This window comes from Somniosus microcephalus, chromosome 13 (genome assembly GCF_052327205.1).
Source record: "Somniosus microcephalus isolate GS21.2 chromosome 13, FLI_Smic_1.0, whole genome shotgun sequence".
Taxonomy (NCBI): Eukaryota; Metazoa; Chordata; class Chondrichthyes; order Squaliformes; family Somniosidae; genus Somniosus; species Somniosus microcephalus.
In genome coordinates this window covers 153,152,061-153,178,867 of record NC_140999.1, presented here as the reverse complement: position 1 = coordinate 153,178,867, position 26,807 = coordinate 153,152,061, and the positions used below count along the sequence as shown (strand labels likewise).

General features: G+C 45.2%; 1 protein-coding gene across 1 annotated transcript in view; it reads right to left on the bottom strand.

Moving 5' to 3' along the window:
• The window catches only part of nsfl1c (NSFL1 (p97) cofactor (p47)), a 35,653-nt gene extending 13,069 nt beyond the window's left edge, over positions 1-22,584 (bottom strand). The window contains exons 1-7 of the mRNA XM_086005380.1: positions 22,405-22,584; positions 14,286-14,383; positions 12,363-12,434; positions 10,055-10,220; positions 7,862-7,954; positions 6,538-6,647; positions 3,965-4,102 (exon numbers count right to left, since the gene is read on the bottom strand). Coding sequence (XP_085861506.1) covers positions 3,965-4,102; positions 6,538-6,647; positions 7,862-7,954; positions 10,055-10,220; positions 12,363-12,434; positions 14,286-14,383; positions 22,405-22,509 — 782 coding nt within the window. The 5' untranslated portion in view covers positions 22,510-22,584. The remainder of the gene's footprint in view (positions 1-3,964; positions 4,103-6,537; positions 6,648-7,861; positions 7,955-10,054; positions 10,221-12,362; positions 12,435-14,285; positions 14,384-22,404) is intronic.
• Between the last annotated feature and the right edge of the window lie 4,223 nt (positions 22,585-26,807).

Sequence of the window (26,807 nt, the reverse complement as noted above, 5' to 3'; positions counted from 1 at the left end):
ATGGAATTTAACCCTGAAAAGTGCGAGGTGATGCATTTTGGACGGACAAATAAGGCAAGGGAATACACAATGAGTGGTAGGACCCTAGGAAGTACAGAGGGTCAGAGGGACCTTGGTGTACATGTACATAGATCCCTGAAGGCAGCGGAGCAGGTAGATAAGGTGGTTAAAAAGGCATATGGGATACTTGCCTTCATTAGCCGAGGCATAGAATATAAGAGCAGGGAGGTTATGATGGAGCTGTACAAAACGCTGGTGAGGCCACAGCTGGAGTACTGTGTGCAGTTCTGGTCGCCTCACTATAGGAAGGATGTGATTGCTTTGGAGAGGGTGCAGAGAAGATTCACCAGGATGTTACCTGGGATGGAGCGCCTCAGCTATGAAGAGAGGCTGGACAGGCTGGGGTTGTTTTCCTTGGAGCAGAGGAGGCTGAGGGGGGACCTGATTGAGGTGTACAAAATAATGAGGGGCATAGATAGGGTAGATAAAGAGGAACTTTTCCCCTTAGTGGGGGGGTCAATAACAAGGGGGCATAGATTCAGGGTAAGGGGCAGGAGATTTAGAGGGGATTTGAGGAGGAACTTTTTCACCCAGAGGGTGGTTGGAATGTGGAACTCAATGCCTGAAAGGGTGGTGGAGGCAGGAACCCTCACAACATTCAAGAAGCACTTGGATGAGCACTTGAAATGCCATTGCATACAAGGCTATGGACCAAATGCTGGAAAATGGGATTAGACTGGACAGGGATGGATGGGCGGCGCAGACACGATGGGCCGAAGGGCCTCTTTCTGTGCTGTAAAACTCTATGACTCTATGACTCTAATATCTCACATTAACCTTCCCTGCTAACAAGCTCTGCTTAGAAAGTACTGGTGTAAGGGCAATAGTGCAGTAGTTAGAAGGGTAAAATAGATTAACTTATTAGGCATAAGATAAATACAAGCACATTTCCAAGAAGGTGGGAAAGGGAGTAAGAAAGTGAAGAGATGACATAGAATAGGAGCAAGTTCAGAGACACATATACTGAGCATAAGGGAAGGGATACTATCCACATCAAAGCTCTTATTGGAGTCCAAAGAGGCTGCATAAGAAGATATGTAGATAGGAATCTGGTACTTGCTCTATGCTGCTGAAGAAGTTGGTATTGAGTTAACCGCACAGACACTGATCAGCTGCACTTCCAATGGAGCTATGGGGGAACAACTTGTTTGGACAGGAGGCGAGAAAGGGACATAAGCAGTGGCAACAATTTGGTGCTTCACAAACAGATGGATGCCAATATAGGAAGGGAGCTTTAGAAGAGGTGATATGAAGCTTAGATCGAGATACATTTTTGAGAAGATTTCTAAAAGGTAGGGTGAAAAGTAGAGAGAGTAAGGGAGGGAGCTCCAGATAGAAGGACAGAGACAGCTGAAGGCTTTGCCACCAACACTGGGATAAAAGGCAGTGAATACACAAGAGTCCAGAATGAGAGGAACGGAATATTCCAGTGAGGACATAGGTACAGAGGAGATTGCAGAGATATAGTGGGGAAAGTTTGGAGACATTGATAGACAAAGATTTTAAATATGTGTTGAGGGACAGAAAACCAGTGTAGATCAGAGGATGGAGGTAACGAGCAAGCAAGACAGGATACAAGTGGCTGGGTTTGGAAAAGTTGAAGATTCTGAAGGGAGAAGGATGGGAAGTCAGCAGGGAGAACACTGGAATAGTTAAGTCTCGAGGAGACAAGGGCTGGTATAAGGGTTGCAGTAATGATGGGGTAGAGGCAGAGGTAGACGATGTTCTGGATGAGCAAGTGGTATTGGTGAGGGATAGAATGTGGGTTTTAAAGCTCAGCTCAGGATTGAACAAGACATCAAGACGGCAAGATATGAGCGGGAGACCAGGTTCAGCTGGAGAGAACGGTAAGAGTGGGGAGGATGGAATCAGTGGCGAGAGAGCAGAGTTTGTGGCAGGACCAAAGATGCTGACTTTGGTTCTCCTGATGTCGAGCTGGAGGAAGTTGGGGCTCATCCAGATTAAAAGCAGATTAAATATCTCCCATCAGAAAAGGAGGAGAATATCACCATAAACTTGTTTTCTTGAGGATGGGCGATGAAAGAAATATTGTCAGTACTCCCTCTTGAAGGTAAACTTACTGTAATTGTATCTCAAAATATCAAACAGTATTGACTATAATTTAGCCACTTTTATACACAGCTGATACACATTGCGCCAACCAATAAACCACAGTGCAAAACAGCTTTATAGCAGTAATAAAGCACTGCAGGTTGTCAGATTGTCACGGTCCTTTTATATACAAGCTTATTCCCCCCAAAAAAGGAAACTGGAGATAAACATACAGAACTGATATCAAACGGCCCTTTGTTTTCTTTCAGTGTATGTGGTATTTTATATAGAATTATTCATTGTGTATAAACTGGCAAACATGCTAAACTCTGCACTCCATCAATGCTGCTGAGAAATTGGATTTGGAAAACTTTTGATTTCATCGGCATTGCAATATGAAGACTGCTGCTGACCACTGCAACAGAAGTGATCCAAATATAATGTGTGCCAATCGAATGGGTTTGTGTAATGGTAACATTAAAAACATTCCTCCTCTTCCGGTGAAAGCTGGTTTCACTCTCAATTATGCTTCCGACAATAATTCATGGAAAGCAGCCCATGCTAAAGTTTGAGCAGATTTCACAGAAGATGATACAAAGGAACTGTAGTTATGGAGAACATTATACTGCTGATTTTCAATCATCAGTTTGCCCACTGTGGTTACATTTCCTGAAATGGTGCATTGTGCTACATATAGAATTTGCAAACTCGCTTCAGCAGCCTTTTATTTTCGCTCAGCTTCCCTTTTTACATGCCAAGGGCGGTTTAATACTCTCATTTTGTTGCTCTACTTGAGCTGCCATTTTGGTACTAGTTGCTCCTGATTCACCAATATGGGAGAATCACCCACACTCTCTGGATTTTACTTTTACTCTTGTACCTTACCCCTCACCTGCATGCTGCTGTATTTTTTGTTTTGGGGGGGGGGGGGGGGGCATTATTCTCTAATTAGGAAACTTCTTACAGGAAACTTTCTGGTATCCGGCACTGACAGGACCAAGCTGGTGCCGTACCATCAAAACTGCCGTAGAAACCAGCGCTAATGTTAAAACATACGGAGCTTTTGAGCTCCGTGTGAATCAACAAACCCTGTTGCTTAGCAACAGCTTCAAAACAGTCGGCCGCAGCTTAAAAGCGTCTCTGTAGCTAAGCAACAGCTTCAGCTAGACCTTGCAGAGCCTGACTGGAAAAAAAAAAGCAACGAGAAGTAAAAAAACTTATAGGAAACGGCTCCTGAATTTTGCCGGTAGATAGAGCTTTCCGGACATTTAACCTCCGGTTAAACAAAAGTTTCCTGTACTATTTGACACATCTGTCTCCCCTCTTACATCAGAGCTATTTTTGGACATTTTCTACATTAAAAGGAGCTATGTAATGCAAGTTGTTATTGCAAACATTGGCATGTTCTTACACCAGTAACTAATTGAATACAATAAAGGAGTTGTGAGTTAAAGGATTTCTTTTATCTCAACACAGTAGAGCACCTACCACAAAAGGCACTGGTGTTGACATATCAATTCCCATATTCCTTATAAAGCCAACCAGTGCAGGATTAGCAGTTTAGTTCTACATTTTGGGTAGTTAGGTGGTGTGAACTCAAACTAGTTTCACTTAAACCTTCTAGCCAGAGAGAACATACATTCACCTCAATTGAGCCAATTCCCAGAAGTAAAAAGAACAGTGCACCAAAATACCTAACACTCAACAACATAACTATTCCCAAATATCGCTGCTTCACACAGACCAACTCTAGCAACTTATGGTCAATCACATTTAAATTAGATCCTACACAGGTGGTAGAAGGGGTTTAAAATTGACGTTTTTAAATACTTGTGCAAGTTACTACATTTACCTCCCCAACTTCTGTCCTTCTCCTCCAAATGCCTTAAATGCAGCCCTTGATTTTACAAAGTCTTGATCTCGGTGGTCTTCCATGTCCAGGTTCACCTGCCCACCACGGGCCAATCTTCGCAGCTCCAGTGGAATCTCACTGTGAATGGCAGAATAAAGACACTCATTCTAATGTAAATCAATACTGGAACTTGCTCTGTTTTACTCAATGCTCCATATAAAGTATAAAAAAATGTAATTCCTGAAAAGTACTATTTTAGAATTGCCCTGAAAGCAGGCAGCCTTAACCTTCTCCTGAATTCAAATAAGCTGCACTGCAACACCACTAAAATCAGGAGGTGCGAATTCTAGGGGTTAGGCGAGAGACCAACTAGAAGCACTAACGCATGCAGTGACCTTGGCAGATGGGTCAAAAATACACAATGTCAGGAATCTTACCATTCATGTAGAAATGACTCATGAGATAACACTGGGTGGCCAGCTGGTGGCACTGTCCAAGGAGTATAAATACTCGGGTGTGGGCCCAGCTTGCCCAGGACGTTTTTGTAACCAGGAACTAGTGATGTAACTAGAGCTCATGGTTGTGAAACAGTTGATTAAAGCCTTGTTTTATACTCAAACCAAGTGCTTAGTAGTTTTTTTTATGTCACACGGTAACTGGTATAAGTAACTCCCTGACAGAAGACTCTATTATAATATTTATATAGCGCCTTTAATGTAAGTTATTATTATATTTGTTCACGAGAGTGGCCATCGCCAGAATAGAATGAGCTTCAATTCTGCCAGCCAGCTTATTACCTATAGTCTACCAAGCATTCCAGAATAAATTGGATCATCCAAAAGTTTTACTTTTTGTTCTAGAATGACAGAACCTTGGTCCTAACCATGAAGTTAGAGCGCTCAGTGGGTAGCACCCTTGCCTGAGTCAGAAGGTTGTGGGTTCAAGTCCTACTCCAGAGACTCGAGCACAAAAATCTAGGCTGACACCGAGGCCCCGTCTGCTCTCTCAGGTGGACATAAAAGATCCCATGGCACTATTTTGAAGAAGAGCAGGGGAGTTAACGCCAGTATCCTGGCCAATATTTATCCCTCAATCAACATTACTAAAAAAAGATTATCTGGTCATCATCACATTGCTGTTTGTGGGACCTTACTGTGCGCAAATTGGCAACCGCGTTTCCTACATTACAACAGTGTCTACACTTCAAAAAGTACTTCATTGGCTGTAAAGTGCTTTGTGCCATCCGGTGGTCGTGAAAGGCACTATATAAATGCAAGTCTTTCTTTTTTCTGTAACCATCAACAGTACTGATAGTTCCTCAAATTTCTGCAGTCAACAAGAATGTTAAAATAGCCAACTCCAACATTTAGTGTGCACCTCCTACCTATACCAAGAAAGCTTCAAATGATCTAGTTTAATTTAAAAATGTTGAAGACTTATACACCTGCAGCTAAAATACTGATGTCCAAGGCAGGAAAGCTGAAAGTGTATATAATCACCAAGAATCCAGGTAAACAATATTATTAAAGGGACAGCCAGAAAAAGAGTTGTGTTAGAATTGGTCATTTTTATTTGCTTAAAACTGCTGCTTCTTTCTCTACAGTAAAAGAATGGAACAGATCCGACATAGGGGACATACTCTCCTGAAAAGGAATGAAAATGCCATTTCAAGATGCACTTAATTGAAAGAGATATTCAAAATTTGAAGGGTTAGATTATGAGGAGAGATTACATAAACTGGGCTTGTATTCTCTGGAATATAGAAGGTGATTTGATTGAGGTTTTTAGGATTTTGAAAGGAATTAATAGGGTAGAGAGAGAAACATTTTCCACTGGTGAGTGTGTCTTGGACAAGGGGATATAACCTTAAAAATCAGAGCCAGACCATTCAGGGGAGAAGTTAGGAAATACCTCTGCACACAAAGGGTGGTCGAAGTGTGGATCTCTCCCACAAAAAGCAGTAGATGCTAGCTCAATTAATAGTTTTAAATCTGAGATCGATAGATTTTTGCTAGACAAGGGTATAAAAGGATATGGAGCCAAGGCAGATGGGAAGGAGTTAGGATACAGACCAACCATGATCTCATTGAATGGCAGAACTGGCTCAAGGGACTGAATGGCCTATGTTTGCTAACCAAATTTATTTATGTTGATTAGACTAATAAGCACTGTTTTCAGTTAGTGCTCAATACCACTTCTGGTGGCTGATTCAAAGAATCAGGTTATGGAACAACCGTGGCTTGGATTAATTAATACCTCCAGTGGCAGCAAAGTGAAATGTAAAGAAAATGCATTGGCTCGTGCTCTTACGGCCAGTAGATGGCCCATATTTACAAAAAGCTGCATCTTTTATAACAAACAACCCAGTTATGCAACTCAAATTTTCTCCATGTTTTTACTAGATATAAATACATTTTGCTCCAGTCACTAGAATTTATCCAGTACCAATCGCCTTAGACAAGTTACTTTAGTTACAAATAAAGATGCACCAAGAGCAAACGTCACAGCATACAATTAAGTTACAATGTAGCCATTCATAGCCAGACATGTGGGATAGGTTTCTTGACACTTACCCTCGCCTAATGGCTTCTAGGAACTGAGCATTGGCAGGGTCAGTGTAATTTCTCAACTCGCCCTCATCAACACTGAAACCACTTTTCCAAAGCTTCAGTACAACATGAACCTGTTGAACAACATTCAGAAAGATCTGGAATCCAGTGCATTCTTATAAAGTACAATAGATTCTAACAGGCAAACTGATCCCTTCTCGAATTGCCAGTATTCACAGGTGTAAAATCTCACATACCTACCTTCAATTTATTGTGACAGTTATCACTGCCCTAGTCCCCTGATTAGGGGTCAGGCTGAATTTCAACAACATTGCTGACAATATCTGATCTATATTAAACAGTGGAAGCAATACTTTGGAAATAAAACAAAGGAATAATTTATGTTCAATTTAGTGCTCACCTCAATTTGAAAAGCAAGTGTTCAGAAAAGGTTATTTACTGTTTTACTCAGAAGATTATTCACATTTCCTAGAACATGAAGCAATTTGAATAAAACATACAACCATCAGCTCAGAGTTTTGAATGCCTTTAGAAAATGTCAATATTCATTCTAAGGTTACTTATTGATCATGAACTGGAACAAGTTTCTTCCCTCCTCTGTTTACAGCAATACTGTAGCCTTGTGGTTATAGCAGTGGACTAGCAACCAAGGTCATGGATTCAAATCTGAGAATTTCTGGGGAAGCAAAAACCCAACTGGTTCACTCCTTCAGGGAGGGGCCTGCCACCCGTACTTGGTCTGGTCTACGTGACTCAAAGCCTAACTATGCGGTTGACTATAAGTGTCTTCAGGGCAACTATGGATGGGTAATAAATCCTGTCTTATCAGTATTGCCCACATCCAGAGAATTTAAAAAAAAGAACACCATGTGGAAATACCTGCCAGTTCTGAAATTAGAGAGAACGCTTGACTTAAAGTTGGCTGGGAATCTGTTCAAAGACATATTTACATCCTTGAAATATGCATTACAGTACTTCAGAATCAACCTATTATTGTGACATTAGGGGAAAATTGAGACTAATTCTGCAAGTGATTGAACTGAAAATGAAAAGCTTCAAAAGGAAATTCATGAATCTCAGGGTCATCTACAGCCTGGATAGGCCAAGATCAAAAAATACAGACCTACCAACAATTTAACAATGATGCGTTTCAAATCTATGCCTTTGTATTAGTTGTTTAAACTGCATACATCACTCATGACATTTTAAACGGAAAAACAATGACATTAAACATTATTTCCATTGACTCATTGGCGTTTTTCTGCTCTGGTCCGACCGAAACTTAGGTTACATTGAAGCCAATATACACCTTCCTTATAAAACTTACATCTTGTGCTGTCTCTGGTCTCCGCGCTCCTGTAACATATGCAGACTGCTCTCCTTCAGTTGCTCCCAAACGATATCCACCACCACCAAATGGCTTTGAAAGAAAAAAAAAATTAAAGCTTCACAGCCTGGCCCAAAAAAAGTTTGTATTTTTTAATACGAAGTCTGCCTTCTTGTGCTAAGGGAAAAACCAAAACTGTAAATCATTAAACTACAGCAGCCATACCAAAAGGAGGCTAGATTCAGATCACCTGTAAAGCTGAAACTGAAAGTTAACTTATTAACAAAACAAATCCGATACACAAGGAATCAAGAAGTTATACATAGAAAATCCAGTGACTTAGTAGGGAAATGTGTACCACCTAGTGTAACACTGATCAATTCCAGTCCACATTAAGATAGCTGTAAGTGGGGTGCTACAATTGACTTCAGCAGTGTTGGACTGAAAGGGGGTCAAGAGGAAGAGAAAGCAGAATATAAAAATAAATACAAGATGCCCATTCCTGATCTCTATCTGGCAAATCTGGTTGGCAAGTGCCCAGGCATGAACATTGCCAAAGATCAGGGTTGGCTGCAATGTCCCAGCAAGATCTAGAACACAGCAGCATTCCAAGGCACCTCAGAATGGGGGGACGAGCAGTAAAGAATAAAAAAGAACTTGCATTAACATAGCATCTTTCACAACCTCAGGACATCCTTTCAAAGGTTTCAAAGCTTTTAAAACCAATTGAGAAATAGCAAGGGATTACAGAGAGTCCTAAAGAGCAAGACAAAGATGGCTAGAGGCTCTGCCACCAATAGTGGAGTGGAGGGAGTTGGGGATACACAGGAAGCCAAAAATCACAGGACCAAAGAACAAGGACTGCAACAAAGAGCTAGAAGAGGTTACAGAGGTAGGATGGGTGAGGCTGCAGATTTTGAATTCAGTAGGCTGGTGGATAGGGAGCTGATGAGTATGTGAGCAGTTCTGGTCTCCATATTATAAAAAGGATGTAGAGGCACTGGAGAAGTTGCAAAAAAGATTTACTGGAAGGATACCAGAACTGAGAGGTTGTACCCATCAGGAAATACTGAACAGGCTGGGGCTTTTTTCTTTGGAAAAGAGAAGACTGAGGGGTGATTCGAGAGAGATCTTTAAGGTTATGAAAGGGTAGACATAGAGAAGATGTTTCCACTTGTGGGGGAGAGCAGGACTATGGGCCATAAATATAAGATAGTCACAAATACATTCAATAGGGAATTTAGGAGAAACTTCTTTATCCAGAGTGGTTAGAATGTGGAACTCGCTCCCACAAGGAGTAGTTGAGGCGACTAGCATAGATGCATTTAAGCAGAAGCTAGATAAACACATGAGGGAGAAAGGAATAGAAGGATATGTTGATGGGGTTAGAAGAAGAAGGGTGGGAGGAGGCATAAACACCGGCATGGACATGTTGGGCCGAATGGTCTTTTTCTGTGCTGTAAATACTGGTCTTTTTCTGTGCTGTAAATACTATGTTATGAAGGTCTGCAAGGACAATGGTGATTGAGGACGAGATTTAGTGTGGGATAGGTTGCAGGCAGAGTTTTGGATGAATTGGAGTTTATATGTTGTAGAGCTTGGGAGAGTGTCATAATTGAAAGCCTACCAACACTATTTTTGGAAGAGGTGTGGGGAAAAGCATTTAGATAAAAAAAGGTTAGATACACAAACATGCTTCAAAAATCACCAGTTTAACTCAAATATTTTTGTAAGCAATAAAATAAATAAACAGATAATAGCCAGGCTCCCTAGAAACTCGGTGGCACCTCAAGGCAAATTTCTGCAGCAGTCCTAATCAAATTCTGCATCCGAATATAGTTTCTATGGCATGTCTGTCCACCATCGAGATATATCTCTAAACATTTTTAAAATATCCCCTCAATAAAAAAAGTCAGTTCACAGACAAATTATAAACATCAGGTTATTTGTTCCTATCAAATTATGGTGGGAGAAACTGTTTGGGGGAGTGAGCAGCAAAACGTGGTGCGGAAGAAATGTAGAGTACTTGGCCCTGGACTATAATCAATCTAGCACTGGGACACAACTGATTATCACTATGAAATCAGCATATAGCTATACTATTGGTACAGTTACTGTGATGACAGGCTAGGCAGTCACAGGCCTGCAATCCACCCTAACACTCTGCTTGAAGGCTTTTAATACCATACATACTTTAGATTTGCTGGATTCTCCAGGACCTTTGCCAGCTCGCTCAACAGCAACCGCACCGTGTTCCTTTGCCCCTTTAAACAGATCTTCTACTACTTCATTAGAATTCTTCTTTTTTGGAGGACCAACAATTTGCTGTCCACTTCTTTCAGAACCACCAGCATAAAACCTTTAAAATAACATACATATAACCGCTATGTATTAATAGCCTCTAGGAAAGATTCAATGTGCTTCATGTTTTCAGTGCTATACTGCTGCAAACAGCATTTTGATGATATATAAAACAATTCCAACTGTTTCTTTCAGTACAATTTGTTCAATGGTGTACTTTAGATTTTAAATGTGATGGTTCATCCCATTTCTAACAATGGGACACTATGCAATAATTACTTTCGCTTATTGCTGGATTAACCAATGCATTAACATTGCCATAAATTGTATTTGCACAAGTACACAGTAAGCACTAAATCTCAGCACTAAACATTTTCCAGAACTGTACTGTAAATACATTTCCTTGTGTAGGGGACACACCAAGTTAGGGTTTCAAAGCTAAAACCATAAACACTATTCAAATGCTCAGGTTTTTAAGTCAATAAAGCAGTGGTGTTTAATGATTGGTCTTAGAGAAAAAAATCAAATACTTCAAAAAAGTAAACAACTCACTGAACAGCAGCAGACTTAAAATTGGGACTCTCACAATATTGCATCAAAAGAGTGTCTGTTTCCAACTCCTGACGTCCCACAGTATACTTGTCACAACATTGAAACCACCCACCCCCTCCATACCACACCAGCAAGTGGGCCAAAGACACTCTGCTTAAACAGATTTTTGTTTTACCTCATCCCCAATCAACCAATGTATCTCAGGCTTCACACTGCTGCATACACTCAGAAGCAGCTCTACCTGCACAATCATGGAATTGTATATAATAGACATAGATAACAACAGGGATATAGACATTTAAATGAATGTGTAGTGGAACATAGCAATAAAATGAGAACAAATCCTGCATTAGTTAACAGCCCCACATGATTCTGAAAGCCCCATAAGAGAGAAGAAAAATTGTATTTTTTAATGGCTACAAATGAAAAGCTAAAGTAGCTATGGTTTAGAATTCTGGTGAACAAACTAACCACAGTGACCTAAAGATTGATTGCTATTTTGTCAAAGAAAGAGATAACAAAAATGGAGGGCTGTTGGTCAAAATGATATGAACTATGTCTCGGAATACAAGTTGGGTTAAGGCCTGTCAAGTCAGACATGACTACACATATATATTTCCTGACCTGAACTTGTCTCCCCATACTGCTTGCAATTGTGAGGTTAATGACGTGTGTACAAACACCTGAACCAGGCTTTAAGTGTGCAAGAGTCCAGTTTCCATTCTCCCTCGCTCTGTGTCACACTGCACACACTCACTACCTGGCTAATGGCAGCTTCTGCTCACCATTGGCAATCAGGCGGACAATTCAACGGCTGTGCAGGTGCAAGCCCACATCAATATTTGATTCATATTACAGAACGGACAACTCCTTATGGTTCAGAAGACCCCGGCTTTCCCCCCGCCCACCCCCCACTCGCCAAATCCTAAAAGTCTCCAACCAGACAACTCACAACAATCCATATTCAAAATGGGCCAGTTGAATCCCTTTAAGTTAAACTTTTAAGTTACAGTATGTGATTCACTTTTGTTGTCTGACTGCATACTCTACAAATAAGGGACGGGTCCCCATCAGGTAAATAATAAGGGACGGGTCCCCATCAGGTAAATAATAAGGGACGGGTCCCCATCAGGTAAATAAGGGGCAGGTCCTGATCAGGTTGGTAAAATTCAGCAGTGACAACCACCCAAATAAAAAGGGAGTCAATTAGGAGCATGGCACAGGACACAATCCAGTTAAAAATCAGACAGTAACGAATTGGTGCAGGCTACCAGAACATTCTCTAGTGTACATTTTATTCGACTATTGGATACAACATTGCTCATCATGTATCAAGTTCAGTAGGAACAGAGCACAACTGTCGGCTGCCTGTACCTCACACACACAGAATCACAAAATGATGCAGCACAGAAGGAGGCCATCGGCCCATTGTGCCTCTTTAGTAAAGCTATCCAATGACTCCCACTCCCCTGCTCTTTCCCCATAGCCTTGTAATTCTTTTCCTTTCAAATATTTATCCAATTCTCTTTTGGTGTGTGGAAGTCACAGTATGTTAAAATATATTGATGTGTTCCAATAAGGAAAAGACTTCAGTGCATTGGGCAGAGAATGACAAAATTCTAGTTGAGAAATTAATTGATCTGCAGACCTTTGGCCCTCGTCCTCGTCGTCATCTTTCTCTTCATGCCACAAATCTCTGAACGAGGTTACGCGGGCATCACTGTAATAATTAAAATATAGGAGATACATTACTACAATTAGGTAAAGGACACTTCACCTGATTAATTGCATTCAATTTTATCAAATATATATATATGGTATAATCACGTAAATACCCTTCATTAACTGAAGAAATACCCATTAATTCTCACTCTCCTAGGAGGAAGTGAAGTTAGCTAGGACACAGAACACTGGCTTATACTACAGCAAAGAATGATTTAATGCCGTGTTTAAAAGAGCCAGTCAGAAATAAAAGAGAGTGTCATTAAATACATTTTATTTGACATAGATCGACAGCAAAATATACCAAGTACGGGTTGTTAAATAGCATGCTAACAAACACATTACATGATTATGGTGGTGTCACCAAGACACCGTTTCTCCCTTGCTGCCGATTCACGACAACGGCATTTAAAAGAAAAACTTGCATTTATTTAGCGCTTTTCATGACCACCAGACTGCTAAAGCGCTTTACAGTCAATGAAGTACTTGTGAAGTGTAGTCACTGTTGTATTGTAGGAAATTTACACTGCAGACTTTTTACTGCCCTTAAATGAGTACAATCCCCCAGTGTAAACATAATCCACCCCAGAGCAAGACTCATTTCACTTCCTTTTAGATACCTTACAGGATGAACCGTCAAATAACTTAGCCGCATACACACCCATAATGCCCTGCTCCGACGCACATTCATTGGGGTGTTTTTTGAAGCGGCTGAACAATTGTTCCAGTGTCTCAGAAGGCTCTCACCCAGCATGGTAACTGACAATTCCCTGGTGATGAGACTGTTTTTTTGATACATTGCATCATGGCCCATACACTGTACGCAAACAGAAATGCTAAATCCATTTCTGGATACAACATTCAGCTAAGGCAGGAGAGAGCAAAAGTAACACCAGCAAGCAGAGCAGCAGAGAGTAAAAGCTGGGGTTGAATAAAAGAGGACTGAGGCAAAGGATGCCAATATAAAGGATATAGAGATAAAAGGTAAATTAAATAATCAATGACCTCAACATTCCCACATATCCCAATATACTTACACACCATGACTAAGTCAGGGAATCTTTTCACATCCCTTGCATTGCCACAGGGTCTGCATACCTGTAGTAACCAACAATTGTTTGGAGACACACAACCAATTACATTACAATTAGCTTTTGTACTCTTGGCCATTAGAAAAATGCAACAAACAGATTTGGTACTGGAAGTGTTAAAGATAAATCCTGGCAGCAGCATCGTAGCACTCAGCCTCAAGAATATAATTAATCACAAGGTTTTAAAAGTTCACTTAGGTAGTGGCAAGTGCACATACAGCTGTAGAATGCAAGTTCAGGGGATGGAACACCCAGAGTGATTTTGTGCTCATCATATTGAATTGTCGGTGGTGAGGAAAATGAAACATTTCTTTCAATGTTTGTTATCCGGTGTTAGCAAACAGTACACCTAGGTCAGGTATAGCAAGAGTTAGATGTAGAGGGAAACATTCTCTACTCTACCTCAATCACAGGCTTTCATTTTCATCTCAGACAAGCACCACTTGCTGCTCCATTGGGACATTCCTATTTCCCAACAACTTTAGGCTGTAGTGGGGAGATAAAACATATTGTTTTAGCGGGCCACTTAGCTGCAAGGTTCTTGTTCCCAGTCACCATCCAGTGACCTGTGTTGGAAATGAATACATGTGGACATTAGAGTTAACCTCCCACACCAGGATTAGCCATTTGGACAAAGACAGTGGATCAATACCCCAGTAAGGTATCAAAACTAAGGAGAAAATAGAGGAGAATAATGAAGGGGAAAAAAAGCACCAAGTATCATACAGAGTTTTGCACAAGCTGAAGGCCGTCCTCACCTCGATGCCACGGTTCTGGAACCTGTGCTGGGTTCAGGCTGTGGAAGAGTTATAACATCATCGTCACCACCTTCTTCATAAAAGCTGCCCAGGGCGAGCTGCAAGCAATCAGAAACATACGATACTGGATACCTTTCTTGGAGCATCAAATTAACTTTACTGTGGTAGCACAAGAAAACTCATTTCAGTCATAATTTAAAAATGACACACAGACCAGTCAGGATCCCATAGATCCTTTATGCGATCCCATATAGTGTTTGAGACATTTGAAATGGAGACAAAATGATTACATTATCAATGTTACGTCATTGATCTGCAAGGTGAACATCTTGTCCGATGTTCGGAAAGCATGCAGAGATAATCAGAATTAGCAACTGATGTTAAGCATACCGTAACTATTCCCGATTGTTGGAAAAGACTAGCAGTAAACACCCCACTGCTGCATTTTGCTTGCCCCATTCAAAACTGAATCTGTTTATTAAACTAGTGCATACAGACCACAAGGTCACCGAATCAATTTACAGTCTGTGCAAGTTAGCTGATCTCAGCCAACGGCGATAGCAGGAAGATGCTACAAATGGCCTCAAGGAGAAAATTCAACCAGGGTTCCCACTCCTGATCACTATTTAGTGAATCCTGCTGGAAAGAGAGTGTACATTGGGTCAGAACAAGAGACAGCTCATCTGTGATATCGCCCACAAATACCCTACCGATAAGAACAGCCATTTGAGTGAGGTACCAGAAGGCAGGTGATGGGCCTTCAATAACCACAAAACTAGAAGTTATAGACTTAAACAAGTAGGCTTTTAATCACCAAGATCAGAGCTAACATCTCAACACGCCGACTGGTTCACAGGAATGAGTCATACAGATCATGGGATCTTTAAGTAAGAGAAGTCAGGGGCAGAGCCAAGAGCCAAGACCTGGAACCTCCCAGGTTAGTCGGGAAAGAGGAAGTGAAACTATACACAGTGGGGGAGGGTAATATACATGAGTGCAAAACGAATACAGGATCAAGACAAACAGATTTCATTACATTCACCCCTTCTATAGATTTAGTCCATCGGGGTGATGTTTCTTAAAAGTTGGTATAAGTGAGTCTGTCAGGAGGTTTTGCAGTTCTCAGCGATCGGTGCAAAGCCGGTTGGGGTGCCTCTAGGGGAGTGGATTCTGGTTCCTCCGCTGTCCGGGCCTCCGCAGTGTCTTCCAGGTTATCTGCAGTGTCCTCCAGGTTAAAGTTGGGTATTGATACCTCTGGGCGTCCTGTCTCTTTGTAGTGTAGGTCTTCATCGGGTAGTCTCCCATCGTTCTCTCCGCTCCCCGAGGGAGCGAGGTCTTTTATGGAAACAGTGTCCTCTCGCCCGTCAGAGTATTCGATATAGGCGTACTAAGGGTTTGCATGGAGGAGCTGTACCTTTTCCACAAGGGGGGTCCGTTTTATGGCCTCTCACGTGCTTCCGCAATAGTACTGTCCCCAGAGAAGTCAGCCATGCGGGTAGAGATATGCCCGAGGTGGATTTCCGGGGGAAAACGAACATCTTTTCGTGAGGGGTAGCGTTAGTGGCAGTACATAACAGAGACCTTATGGAGTGGAGCACGTCTGGGAGGACTTCCTGCCAGCGGGAGGTCGGAAGGCCTTTTGACTTCAAGGCTAACGTGACAGCCTTCCAAACAGTAGCATTCTCCCTTTCCACTTGCCCATTACCCCGGGGATTGTAGCTAGTGGTTCTGCTAGTGGCTATCCCCTTCGAGAGCAAGAACTGGCGCAGCTCGTCACTCATGACTGACATCCCCCTATCGCTGTGTATGTAGTTCGGCATGCCAAACATGCAGGATTACAGAGACACTTGATGACCGTGGCACTGGTCATGTCTGGGCAGGGAATGGCGAAGGGGAAGCGGGAATAAGTATACGTTACGGTCGGCAGAGGGAAGGGGTCCCTTGAAGTCCAGACTTAGGCGCTCGAATGGCCGTGTGGCTTTGAGAAGGTGTGCACGGTCAGGCCTGTAGAAACGAGGCTTGCATTCCACACAGATGCGGCAGGCTCTGGTCATTGCCCTGACCTCCTCAATGGAGTGGGGCAGATTGCGGGACTTTATAAAATGGTATAGTCGGGTGACCCCGGGGTGACAGAGGTCGTTGTGGAGACCTTGTAATTTGTCCGTATGAATGCTGGCACACATTCCCCGCGATAGGGCGTCTGGGGGTTCATTAAGGGCTCCCGGCCTGTACATAATATCATAGTCGAACGTGGATAGTTCGATCCTCCACCTGAGTATTTTGTCATTCTTGATTTTCCCCCTTTGTTTGTTATTAAACATGAAAGCCACCGACCGCTGGTCGGTGAGCAGGGTGAAACGTTTGCCGGCTAGGTAGTGTCTCCAGTGCCGCACTGCCTCCACTATAGCCTGTGCCTCCTTCTCGACAGAAGAGTGCCTGATTTCAGGTCCCTGAAGGGTTCGGGAGAAGAAGGCCACAGGTCTCCCAGCCTGATTGAGGGTCGCAGCTAAGGCAAAGTCTGACGCATCACTTTCGACTTGAAAGGGAATGCATTCGTCCACTGCACACACTGCAGCCCTTTCAATGTCCTGTTTAATACCGGTGAAAGCCTCCCGAGCTTCAGCTGATAGTGGGAAGGACGTCGATTTAATGAGGGATCGGGCCTTATCAGGGTAATTGGGCACCCATTGGGCATAATACGAAAAAAATCCCAGGCACCTTTTTAAAGCTTTGGGCTTGTGTGGCAGGGGCAGTTCCTTTAGGGGGCATAATCGGTCAGGGTCCGGTCCAATTACCCCATCTTCCACCACACAGCCGAGGATACAGAGACGGGTTGTGTTGAAGACACATTTGTCTTCGTTGTAGGTTAGATTCAGCTTTAGGGCAGTTTTAAAAAATCTCGCAAGATTTAGATCGTGGTCTTGCTGGTTGTGCCCGCAGCTGGTTGTGCCCGCAGATAGTGACATTGTCCAGATAGGGGTAGGTAGCTTGTAGTTTATTCTCGTCAACCATGCGGTCCATCTCACGTTGGAAGACCGAGACCCCATTTGTTACCCCGAAGGGCACTCTGAGAAAATGGTAGAGGCGCCCGTTCGCCTCGAAGGCGGTGTATGGGCGGTCCTCCGTTCTAATGGGGAGCTGGTGATACGCGGATTTGAGGTCGATAGTCGAGAAGACTCGGTATTGCGCAATCTGGTTGACCATTTCTGATATGCGGGGTAAAGGGTAGGCGTCCAGCTGGGTAAAGGGTAGGCGTCCAGCTGGGTATAAATATTAACAGTCTGGCTGTCGTCAATTACCATCCGTTTCTTTTCGCTATTTTTAGCTATGACGACTTGGGCACGCCACGGGCTGATACTGCATTCAATAATGCCTTCCCGCAGGAGTCTGTCCACTTCCACCTTGATAAAGTGTCTGTCTTCCAGACTGTACCGTCTACTTTTGGTCGCTATGAGCCTACAGTTCGGAGCGAGATTAGCGAATAAAGAGGGCGGGCTGATTTTTAAGGTTGATAGGCCACAGACTATGAGTGGCGGCTGGGACCCGCCATATGCTAGCGTGACACTTTCGTGGTGGCACTGGAAGTCCAGGCCCAAGATTACATTAACAGAGTTCTGGCATCACGAGGAGTTTAAAATCCCTGTAGTCCGTGCCTTTTACAGTCAGTATTACCACACAGTAGCCCAAAATGTCCGAAGTGTGGGGCTTAGTAGCCATAGCAATTCTGCTCCGTGTAGGGGTTACCGTTAATGAGTGCCGCCGTACCAGGCTAGGGTGGATAAAACTCTCGGTACTCCCTCAGTCAATTAAACATTTCGTTAAATTTCCGTTTACCTGTATGTCCATCATGGATTTTGTCAACGGGTGTGGCCTGGATTGATCCACCGTGATCGAAGCCACTGTTGGGCCCTGGGCGGCCGTTGAGTCGGGAAAAGATGGCGGATCCCAAGATGGCGGCCCGCACAGCACGCACGAGGCGGTGACGGAGTTGGAAATCGGATTCCCCCTGCAGACTTTGCTAAAATGCCCTTTTTTCTTACATTTGAAGCATGTAGCGTCCTTCGCTGGGCATCGTTGTCTGGGGTGCTTGGCCTGGCCGCAGAAGTAGCATTTCGGGCTTCGAGACATTGCCGCTGTAGTAGGACTCCTGGGTCAACTTCTGTGTGGGGACTCCGGCGGCGTAGAGCTGGTCTGAGACCTGGATGGGGAAGATGGCTGATTCCAAGATGGCGGCCCCCCTCGGCGCGCACGAGGCGGTGAGGGCCGCATGGCCGGAAGAATAAGAGTCAGAGTTTCTCTGGGCCACGTCCAGCAATCGCGCAGTGGCCACTGCCTTTTTTAAGTCCAGGACCTCCTTCTCCAGCAGTCTCTGCCGGATATAATTCGATTTGAGGCCCGTGATGAAGGAATCGTGGACCAATTCGTCAGAGTACGCGTTGGCCGTCACGGCCTTGCAGTTACAGTCCCGGACAGGTCCTTTAGGCCCTGTAAGAAATCGTCCATTGATTCCTCTGGTCGCTGCCTGCGTGTAGCCAGCAGATGTCTGGCGTACACTTCGTTTACCGGCCTCTGGTATTGGGCCTTCAGGATAGTGATGGCCTCCGTGTAAGAGGTGGCGTCCCGGATGAACGAATAAATCCGATGACTTACGCGAGTAGTCAGTAGACTCAGTTTATCTACCTCGCTAGCGGATGAGGCCCCGCGAAGAGTTCGAAGCATTTGAGCCAGTGTCCAAATTGATTTGATGCTTCAGCAGAATGTGGATCCAAGTCCAGACGCTCTGGTTTTAGGAGTCGATCCATCCTAGTATTCTTTAGTGATTAAAATTGATGGGCCTTCAATAACCACAAAACTAGAAGTTATAGACTTAAGCAAGTAGGCTTTTAATCACTAAGATCAGAGCTAACATCTCAACACGCCGACTGGTTCACAGGAATGAGTCATACAGATCCTGGGATCTTTATGTGAGAGAAGTCAGGGGCGGAGCCAAGAGCCAAGACCTGGAACCTCCCAGGTTAGTCAGGAAAGAGAAAGTGAAGCTATACACAGTGGGGGAGAGTAATATACATGAGTGCAAAACGAATACAGGACCAAGACAAACAGATTTCATTACAGTAGGTGATACCCGTGGAGTTACAGGCAGCACTGTCGTTGAAGCATGGGTATGTCAGTGATTAATATGTAGTTCTGGCTCAGCAATAGAAGTTAGAGTCGCGATCGATGACACAAAGCAAAAAAAGAGTCCCTCTAGAAAGAAAGAGTCGGCGGTGAGTCAGCAGAAGCAGCGATGGAGGCCATGACGACCCGCTGTAGCATGGCGGCCGGCAGCTCCTCGGCGGGAGGCTCGGAGGTCGAACTGGTAGGAGTGGAGGCGGCCAGCGTACCGAGGGCAGGAAAAGCAGGCCCTGGAAGGTCAGACACGGCGGCTGAAGATTGTCGGGCAGGAGTGCGGGAAAGGCGGAGCGAGGCGAGAGCGGACCCTATTGCGATGGCGCCGATGAAGATGGCTGCCGTCCTTGCGGGCTCTGTACGTACCAGGCAGCTAAGTGTCCTTTGCTGATTGGTGCGCTCGGCTCGTTAAGAAAAAAGCATTTCACTGACTGCATTTCACTTGTTGTATTTGGTTATGTGACAAATAAAATTGAAATTGAAAAAAAAAATTGAATTGAATTGTATCCACTCTGAATGAAACAGGACTGACTCTTAGTATGGTACAATTTTGCTTTTAATGTATTTGGTTCACAAACTGAATGCCTAAAACTTCCCAATCATTCGGATGAATCATTGCCTTTAGCATACACAGTAACACAATGAAAACACCAAGGAACTGCATTTCTGTGGGTCTCTGTCCCTGTCAGTGAGGTCAGCTCTGCATGATTACATTACCAGGAATGTTGTGGAACCGCACAAATTTATACATCATGGAGCATAATTGAAGAGTCTGAAAAATATTTCTATGGTCCCAGAAAATAGTCATGATCTGCATCAGACTAATTTAATTGCTCTTTGCTTTCACATTTCCTTCAATCTAAATATTTTTAGCTACAGCTTTTCTCATTTTATTCTTTGTCCCTTAAGCTTCCTCAGCCTCTTCGTAGGTCTTTTCAGCTTCAGTTATTTCTTTTCCCCATTTATTAAGTAGAATCACAGAAATTACAGCAAACATGGAGGCTATTTATTCCATTGTGGATGTGTCAGCTTCACAACCAGAACTGTCAACTCTAATCCCATGTCCCTTCCTTGGATCCTTTCTATATTTCCCTTTCCAAATACTTATCCATTTCCCTTTTAATTTGTGCTATCTGCCTCAGTAGCCACTGATGATAAAACGTTCCAATAACCTTGAATGAAAAAATGTATCTGAAGTTCCCCTTTCATTCTCCGTGCTATTCCTGAGTTTATAGCTCCTTGTTGGAGTAGCCTAAAAATGAAAAGCATTTCACTATTTACCCTCTCAAAGCCTTTCGTAGTTTTGAAAACCTAAAAGATCCCTGCTTAACCTTTGTTGCAGTGAAAAAAGTTCCTTTTTTTTTTTTAAAAACCTCTCATTTCTTATAACTTATTAGTTGTATTACTGTACCATGACCGGGGACTCTTTTACAAGGAATCATTTCTGTTCTCACACTCAGTTTTCTTGAGATTCTCCCTTTTGTTTTCAGTCAGCCCAGTGTCCGACCAGTGCAAAAACTCACCCAAATCAAACTACTGAGAAACCCGTATAAGTTTAGTTTCTGTTTGCCTAATTATAGAGTGTATTCTCCCCAAAAGGTCACATCTCAGAACTTCAGGGAAGGTTGGCAACAGCCAAATGAGCAAGGGAGTGTTGCTGGAGTTTAATTACACCACTTAAAAAGTGCAGAGCACTTGGAAACTTCATGCTGCTTGTCTGGTTAGGACCACCCTACCTATTAAGGCATTTGCTTGTGGGGTTATCTGGAGCAGAGTGGGATTCCAGTGACAGGTCATTCCATTCAGATCCCATCAATGAGCCAGCTAGGTGATCAACAAACAATGGCTTGGAGTTCAGTGAACCTGTCTGATTCAGTTATCAGATTAATCGAAGATGGCATCAAGGATCAATTTGGTTCCAATCTTTCATTGACATCTGAATCATCTTGAAGCCAGCTTGTCCCTAGACAGCCTGCTGAACTTTCCACCGAGGAAGACAGTTACTGGACAATTACAGTTTGAGCCCTTGCTAGGCCGTCAGTTGCTATCCAGGAATTGCTCCTCTTCCCCAAGTAGCTAGGTGAGCAGCACTATAAAATATTTTGAGTGCATGGTCACCATGCTCCCAACCACAGCATAGTCACCCCATACTATATCAAACTGTGATCCAACAGTTGGGGGTGGAGAGCTTCAACTGCAACTCTTACCTCTCTATAATACAATCTAACTATCGACCAAACCCTGTATATTAGTAATATTAGTATGTGCTTGCTCATGCAGCATTCAAGGCTTGTCATTCCAAGCCTCAGTTTCTCATCAGTTACATTACAAACATTTGCTTTTACATGATGAAAGGCAGCTTGGTGCTGTGCTGGTCATCTTGATGTTCTAGACATCCAAGTCCAATGCCAGGTACCAGGCTTTCTGGTGACCAACTCCCTAATCAAGGTCCTCATTGGACAAGGCTGACTCCCTCCCTGCAAAAGTTCCCCCCTTTTTTAAACAAATCGACCATTAAAGCCTGGTCATGGACCTCATACATGGGCCAAAGGAAGTCCTTCAGTTGTATCAAACACCTGAGAGATAACATTGGGCATATAATTAACGGGGCACAAACCATGCACTTTTTCCATCTGTAATGATCTCTTCTATAACCTACCCCACTAACTCACTGATCCCAGATCTCCCCCTGATGCGGACCCGGCTCCCGCACTGCGGCTAAAAGTTGCTGAATCACTCCTCAAAACCCCGGCCCAACCCAAAGGGGGAGGGAGCTGAACTAGGCCGGCATTTTGCGGCCCCAAAGCAGGATCAGATTCAGGGGGAACCGCGCTAACCCGGCGCCATTTAACGGGACACTGCCACAGGCCCAAACCTGAGCCCGGCACCAGCAGAGCGGAGACTAGGATAGACCGCCGCCACGCTTCCCGCCCCCAAGTCCCGGCCTTACCTGCAGGTCCCAGTCCGCGGACTCCAGGTAGAAGCGGGCCCGCTCCTCCTCGGCGCCTGTTACTGTCACGAACTCACGAATCGCTTCCTGCTCCGGCGCCGCCATCTTCCCGTGTCACAACTGTATCGTTCGCCCACGTAAAAACTCACGCACAAAGGTTCCGGCGGAAACAAATTATCCCACAGCTAACAGCATATATAAATAATAAAGCTCAAACCAGTCACTCTAATACATGCAGCAATCATTGGTAGCGTGCAACGCTGTGATATAAATAACACAGTCGCAAGCACTTAGTTGCTTTCTCTGCTATATGTTTATATAATAAATCATTCCGTCTACTCAAATGTAATAAACAATTTATGAATTACAGTAAGATTACAGTGTAACATCTTTAAAAATGAAAAAGTGAGTTAAGTGTACTAATTCAGACACAGGTTACTTTAACTGAAATAATAGAAAAATAGTAACATTGAATAATGATATTTTACCATTATCTCTAAAACAGAGATGCTTCTATAAAGAGAACATTACCTGTCATTCCACTGCCCTTTTATACCTGCAAGCCTCACCAACCTGATGGGGCACATGGATTAGACATATTGGCTGGATATTCAGGGGCTACTTTCAGTTCGCTGAGGGCGAAAATTGCTCTGTGTACAATTTTTAAAGCACACTTTAAATTCCTGTGGGCATTATTTTAAAATAGCCTTTAACCCAGGTTATCATAATTGTTACAATGTAGGAATTGCCTCTAATTCCTATCTAAGAATTGAGTTCAACTCAGGCGTTCAAACAAATGAGTTTTAATGCCAAACAAATGAGTTTAAACAGTTTGTACAGGAGAACCACGAAAACAGGTCTTTGCTGGTCGGAGGCTCCACGAGGACTGCCAGGGCGGTCCCGTGGATGGCGTCATGACGTCATCACATTTTTCCCGTGCTTGGGTGGTCACGTGATTAGCAGCATGACGTCATTGCCGCAGTCTTAAAGGGACCGCGCCCCGTGCATGCAAACAGTATGTACAAACACAGAAATCACTAACAGACTGGTACAGGCTTAGGTTGGAGTCAAACCTCGTTAAAGGGAATCACACAGAAACCCCACAGTGCAGATAGAGGCCATTTCGGCCCATCGAGCCTGCACCGACACATATCCCACCCGATCCCCGTAACCACTTCACCAACACATATCCCACCCTATCTCCGTAACCCCACTATTGTACAGTTATGTACAGTTGCTCAAAGTCCCTCAGTGGCTCTGCCACATGCGCCCCCCCAGAATTCTCTTTAACGGAAAAAGTCAAACGGTGAGGGGGAACAACTCCTGTACTCCCGAAGCAGCGGCTGCTGGACGGCTGGCGGTCAAGCGGGCGATTGCACTTGATCCGGTGTGACGACGATGGGTGGCCGACCTCGTCTTGGCGGCTGTGCTGTCTCGACGGGGCGGTCGAGGTCCAAGTGTGCCGGCTTTAAACGGTCGACTGAAATGTGGTCCGGTTTACCACCAACATCGACCTTGAAGGTTTTGTCTCCTGCCTCTAACACCGGGAAAGGACCAGTATACGGGGCCTTGAGCGGATCCCGATGCGCATCGTGGCGGATGAAAACGTATTCAGCCTTTGTAAGCTCTGTGGGCACGTGCGCTTGCTGAAGCCCGTGGCGCGACGTGGGGACCGGCGCGAAACATCTGGCCGCCTCCTGGTGACTGTTAAGCTGACCTGACGCGGACCATGGCTCCGTCGGCGTTGGCAGGAAATCCCCCCGGACTCGCAGCGGCTGACCATAAACCAACTCTGCAGAGGAAGAGTGAAGGTCTTCTTTGGGAGCCGTGCGAAGGCCCAACAGAACCCATGGTAGCTTGTCCGCCCATCCAGCGTCCTGGAGACTGGCCCGCAGTGCGGCTTTCAGCGATCTGTGAAAAAGTTCACAGAGGCCTTTCGCTTGAGGGTGGTAGGCTGTAGTGCGGTGCAACTTGACGCCGAGTACCTGAGCCACTGTGTTCCAGAGTTCAGAGGAAAACTGCGGTCCTCGATCCGAAGAAATGTCAGCGGGCACTCCAAAACGGGCGACCCAGGAAGAAATGAACGCCCTGGCCACGTCCGCCAAAGTAATGGATGACAGGGGCACCGCTTCTGGCCATCTGGTGGTGCAGTCTACCATGGTCAGAATGTGAGAAAAACCATGGGAAGGTGGAAGTGGTCCTACCAGGTCCACATTGACGTGGTCAAAACGACGCTCCGGAACCGTGAAGGTAGCCAATGGGGCTTTGATGTGGCGCTGTACCTTGGCCTTTTGGCAGACGACGCAGGTGTTGGCCCAGTCACGGACATCCTTATGCATGCCATGCCAAACGAATTTAGCTGACATGAGCTTCTGCAAGGCCTTCATCCCTGGGTGCGACAATCCATGTATGGCGTCGAAAACCTTGCGGCGCCAGGCGACCGGCACGACAGGGCGAGGGTCCCGTACGGAGACGTCGCACAGCAGCGTGGTACCTGCCGAATGGAACTCGATGTCGGCTAACTGGAGACTAGTGATGTTGGCTCGGTAAGCCTGAACTTCCGGGTCCGAGACTTGGTCCGCCGCCATGAGGGCGTAGTCGATGCCCAGATGGACTGCATTGACAGTCGCGCAGGAGAGGCAGTCTGCCACCAGGTTGTCCTTACCGGCCACGTGCTGGATATCCGTAGTAAATTCGGATATGTAAGCCAGCTGACGCTGCTGTCGGGTTGACCACGGTTCGGCGGTCTTGGTCATGGCAAAGGTGAGTGGCTTGTGGTCCACAAAAGCGGTGAAAGGACGTCCTTCCAGCAGGAACCGAAAATGGCGGATGGCCAGAAAAAGGGCTAGCAACTCCCGGTCGAAAGTGCTATAGGATCTTTCGTTCCGTCTAAGTTGCCGGCTGAAGAACGCCAATGGCTGCCACGTCCCGTTCACCCATTGCTCCTGTACGGCGCCGATTGCGTAGTCTGACGCGTCGGTGGTGAGGGCGATGGTGGCTCCTGGTAATGGGTGTGCCAGCATGGTCGCGCTGGCCAAGGCGCTTTTGGTGTTGGCGAACGCTCGGTCCATGTCAACCGACCAGTCTACCGGGTCCTTGCCAGTCCTGCCCTTGAGGGCCTCGTACAGGGGCTGCATGAGCAGTGCTGCCTTAGGCACGAAACGGTGATAAAAGTTTACCATGCCTAGGAATTCCTGCAGGGCCTTTATGTTCTGCGGGCGTGGAAAGGATGTCACCGCCTCCACCTTCGCTTGCAAAGGAACCGCCCCCTCTGCGGTGATGCGATGCCCCAGGAAATCAATTTGTTGCAGGCCAAACTGGCACTTAGCCGGGTTGATAATCAGGCCGTGTTGGCTGAGGCGTCGAAACAGGGTGCGAAGGTGACAGAGATGTTCCTCTTTGGTGGAGCTGGCAATCAGAATGTCATCCAGATAGATGAAGATGAAGTCGAGGTCCCGCAGCACGGAATCCATCAGGCGCTGGAAAGCCTGGGCAGCATTCTTTAAGCCAAACGGCATGCACAGAAATTCGAAGAGGCCGAATGGGGTGATGACCGCAGTCTTCTGGACATCCTGTGGGTGCACCGGGACCTGGTGGTAGCCCCGGACGAGGTCGACTTTGGAGAAGAAGTTGCTTCCTGCCAAATGGGCAGAGAAATCTTGGATGTGGGGGAATCGGGTACCGATCCGGAGTGGTGGCGTCGTTCAGGCGTCGATAGTCGCCGCAAGTTCGCCATCCGCCGCCAGGCTTCGGAATGATATGAAGGGGTGAAGACCAGGGACTATTCGACCAGCGAATAATCCCTAAACGTTCCATGGTGACGAACACCGCCTTTGCAACCGCCAGCTTGCCAGGATCCAGGCGCCGAGCTCGCACGTAGACCGGGGGACCGTTGGTGATGATGTGGTGTTCCACACCATGTTTCGTGGCTGTGGAGGAGAACGTGTGTCTCGTCAGGTCGGGAAATTCTGCGAGCAGACGGGCGAACTCGTCGGGAGTCGGGAAAGCACAGGCGACCGTGCGTGACGTAGTGTTACTGCGGTAACAGGGGATGGAATTGAAGGTTGCCACGTTGATCAACCACCGGTTTTTCACGTCGACCAGGAGGCTGTTGGCGCACAGGAAATCCACGCCGAGAATGGGTTGAGAAACCTTGGCCGTAACGAACTCCCAATGAAACCGCTGGCCCCTGAAGCAAACCGCCACACGCCGTCTGCCAAAAGTCCGAATCGCTCCGCCATTGGCTGCTTCAAGGGCGAGGCTGTGCTTCCCTGCCTGTACATCGAGGGCGGATGCTGGCAAAAAGCTGCACTGTGCTCCGGTGTCACACAGAAAACGACGGCCGTAGAGCGTATCGGTAATGAAAAGCATCTTGCCGGCGTTGCCGATCGCCATGGCGGCCA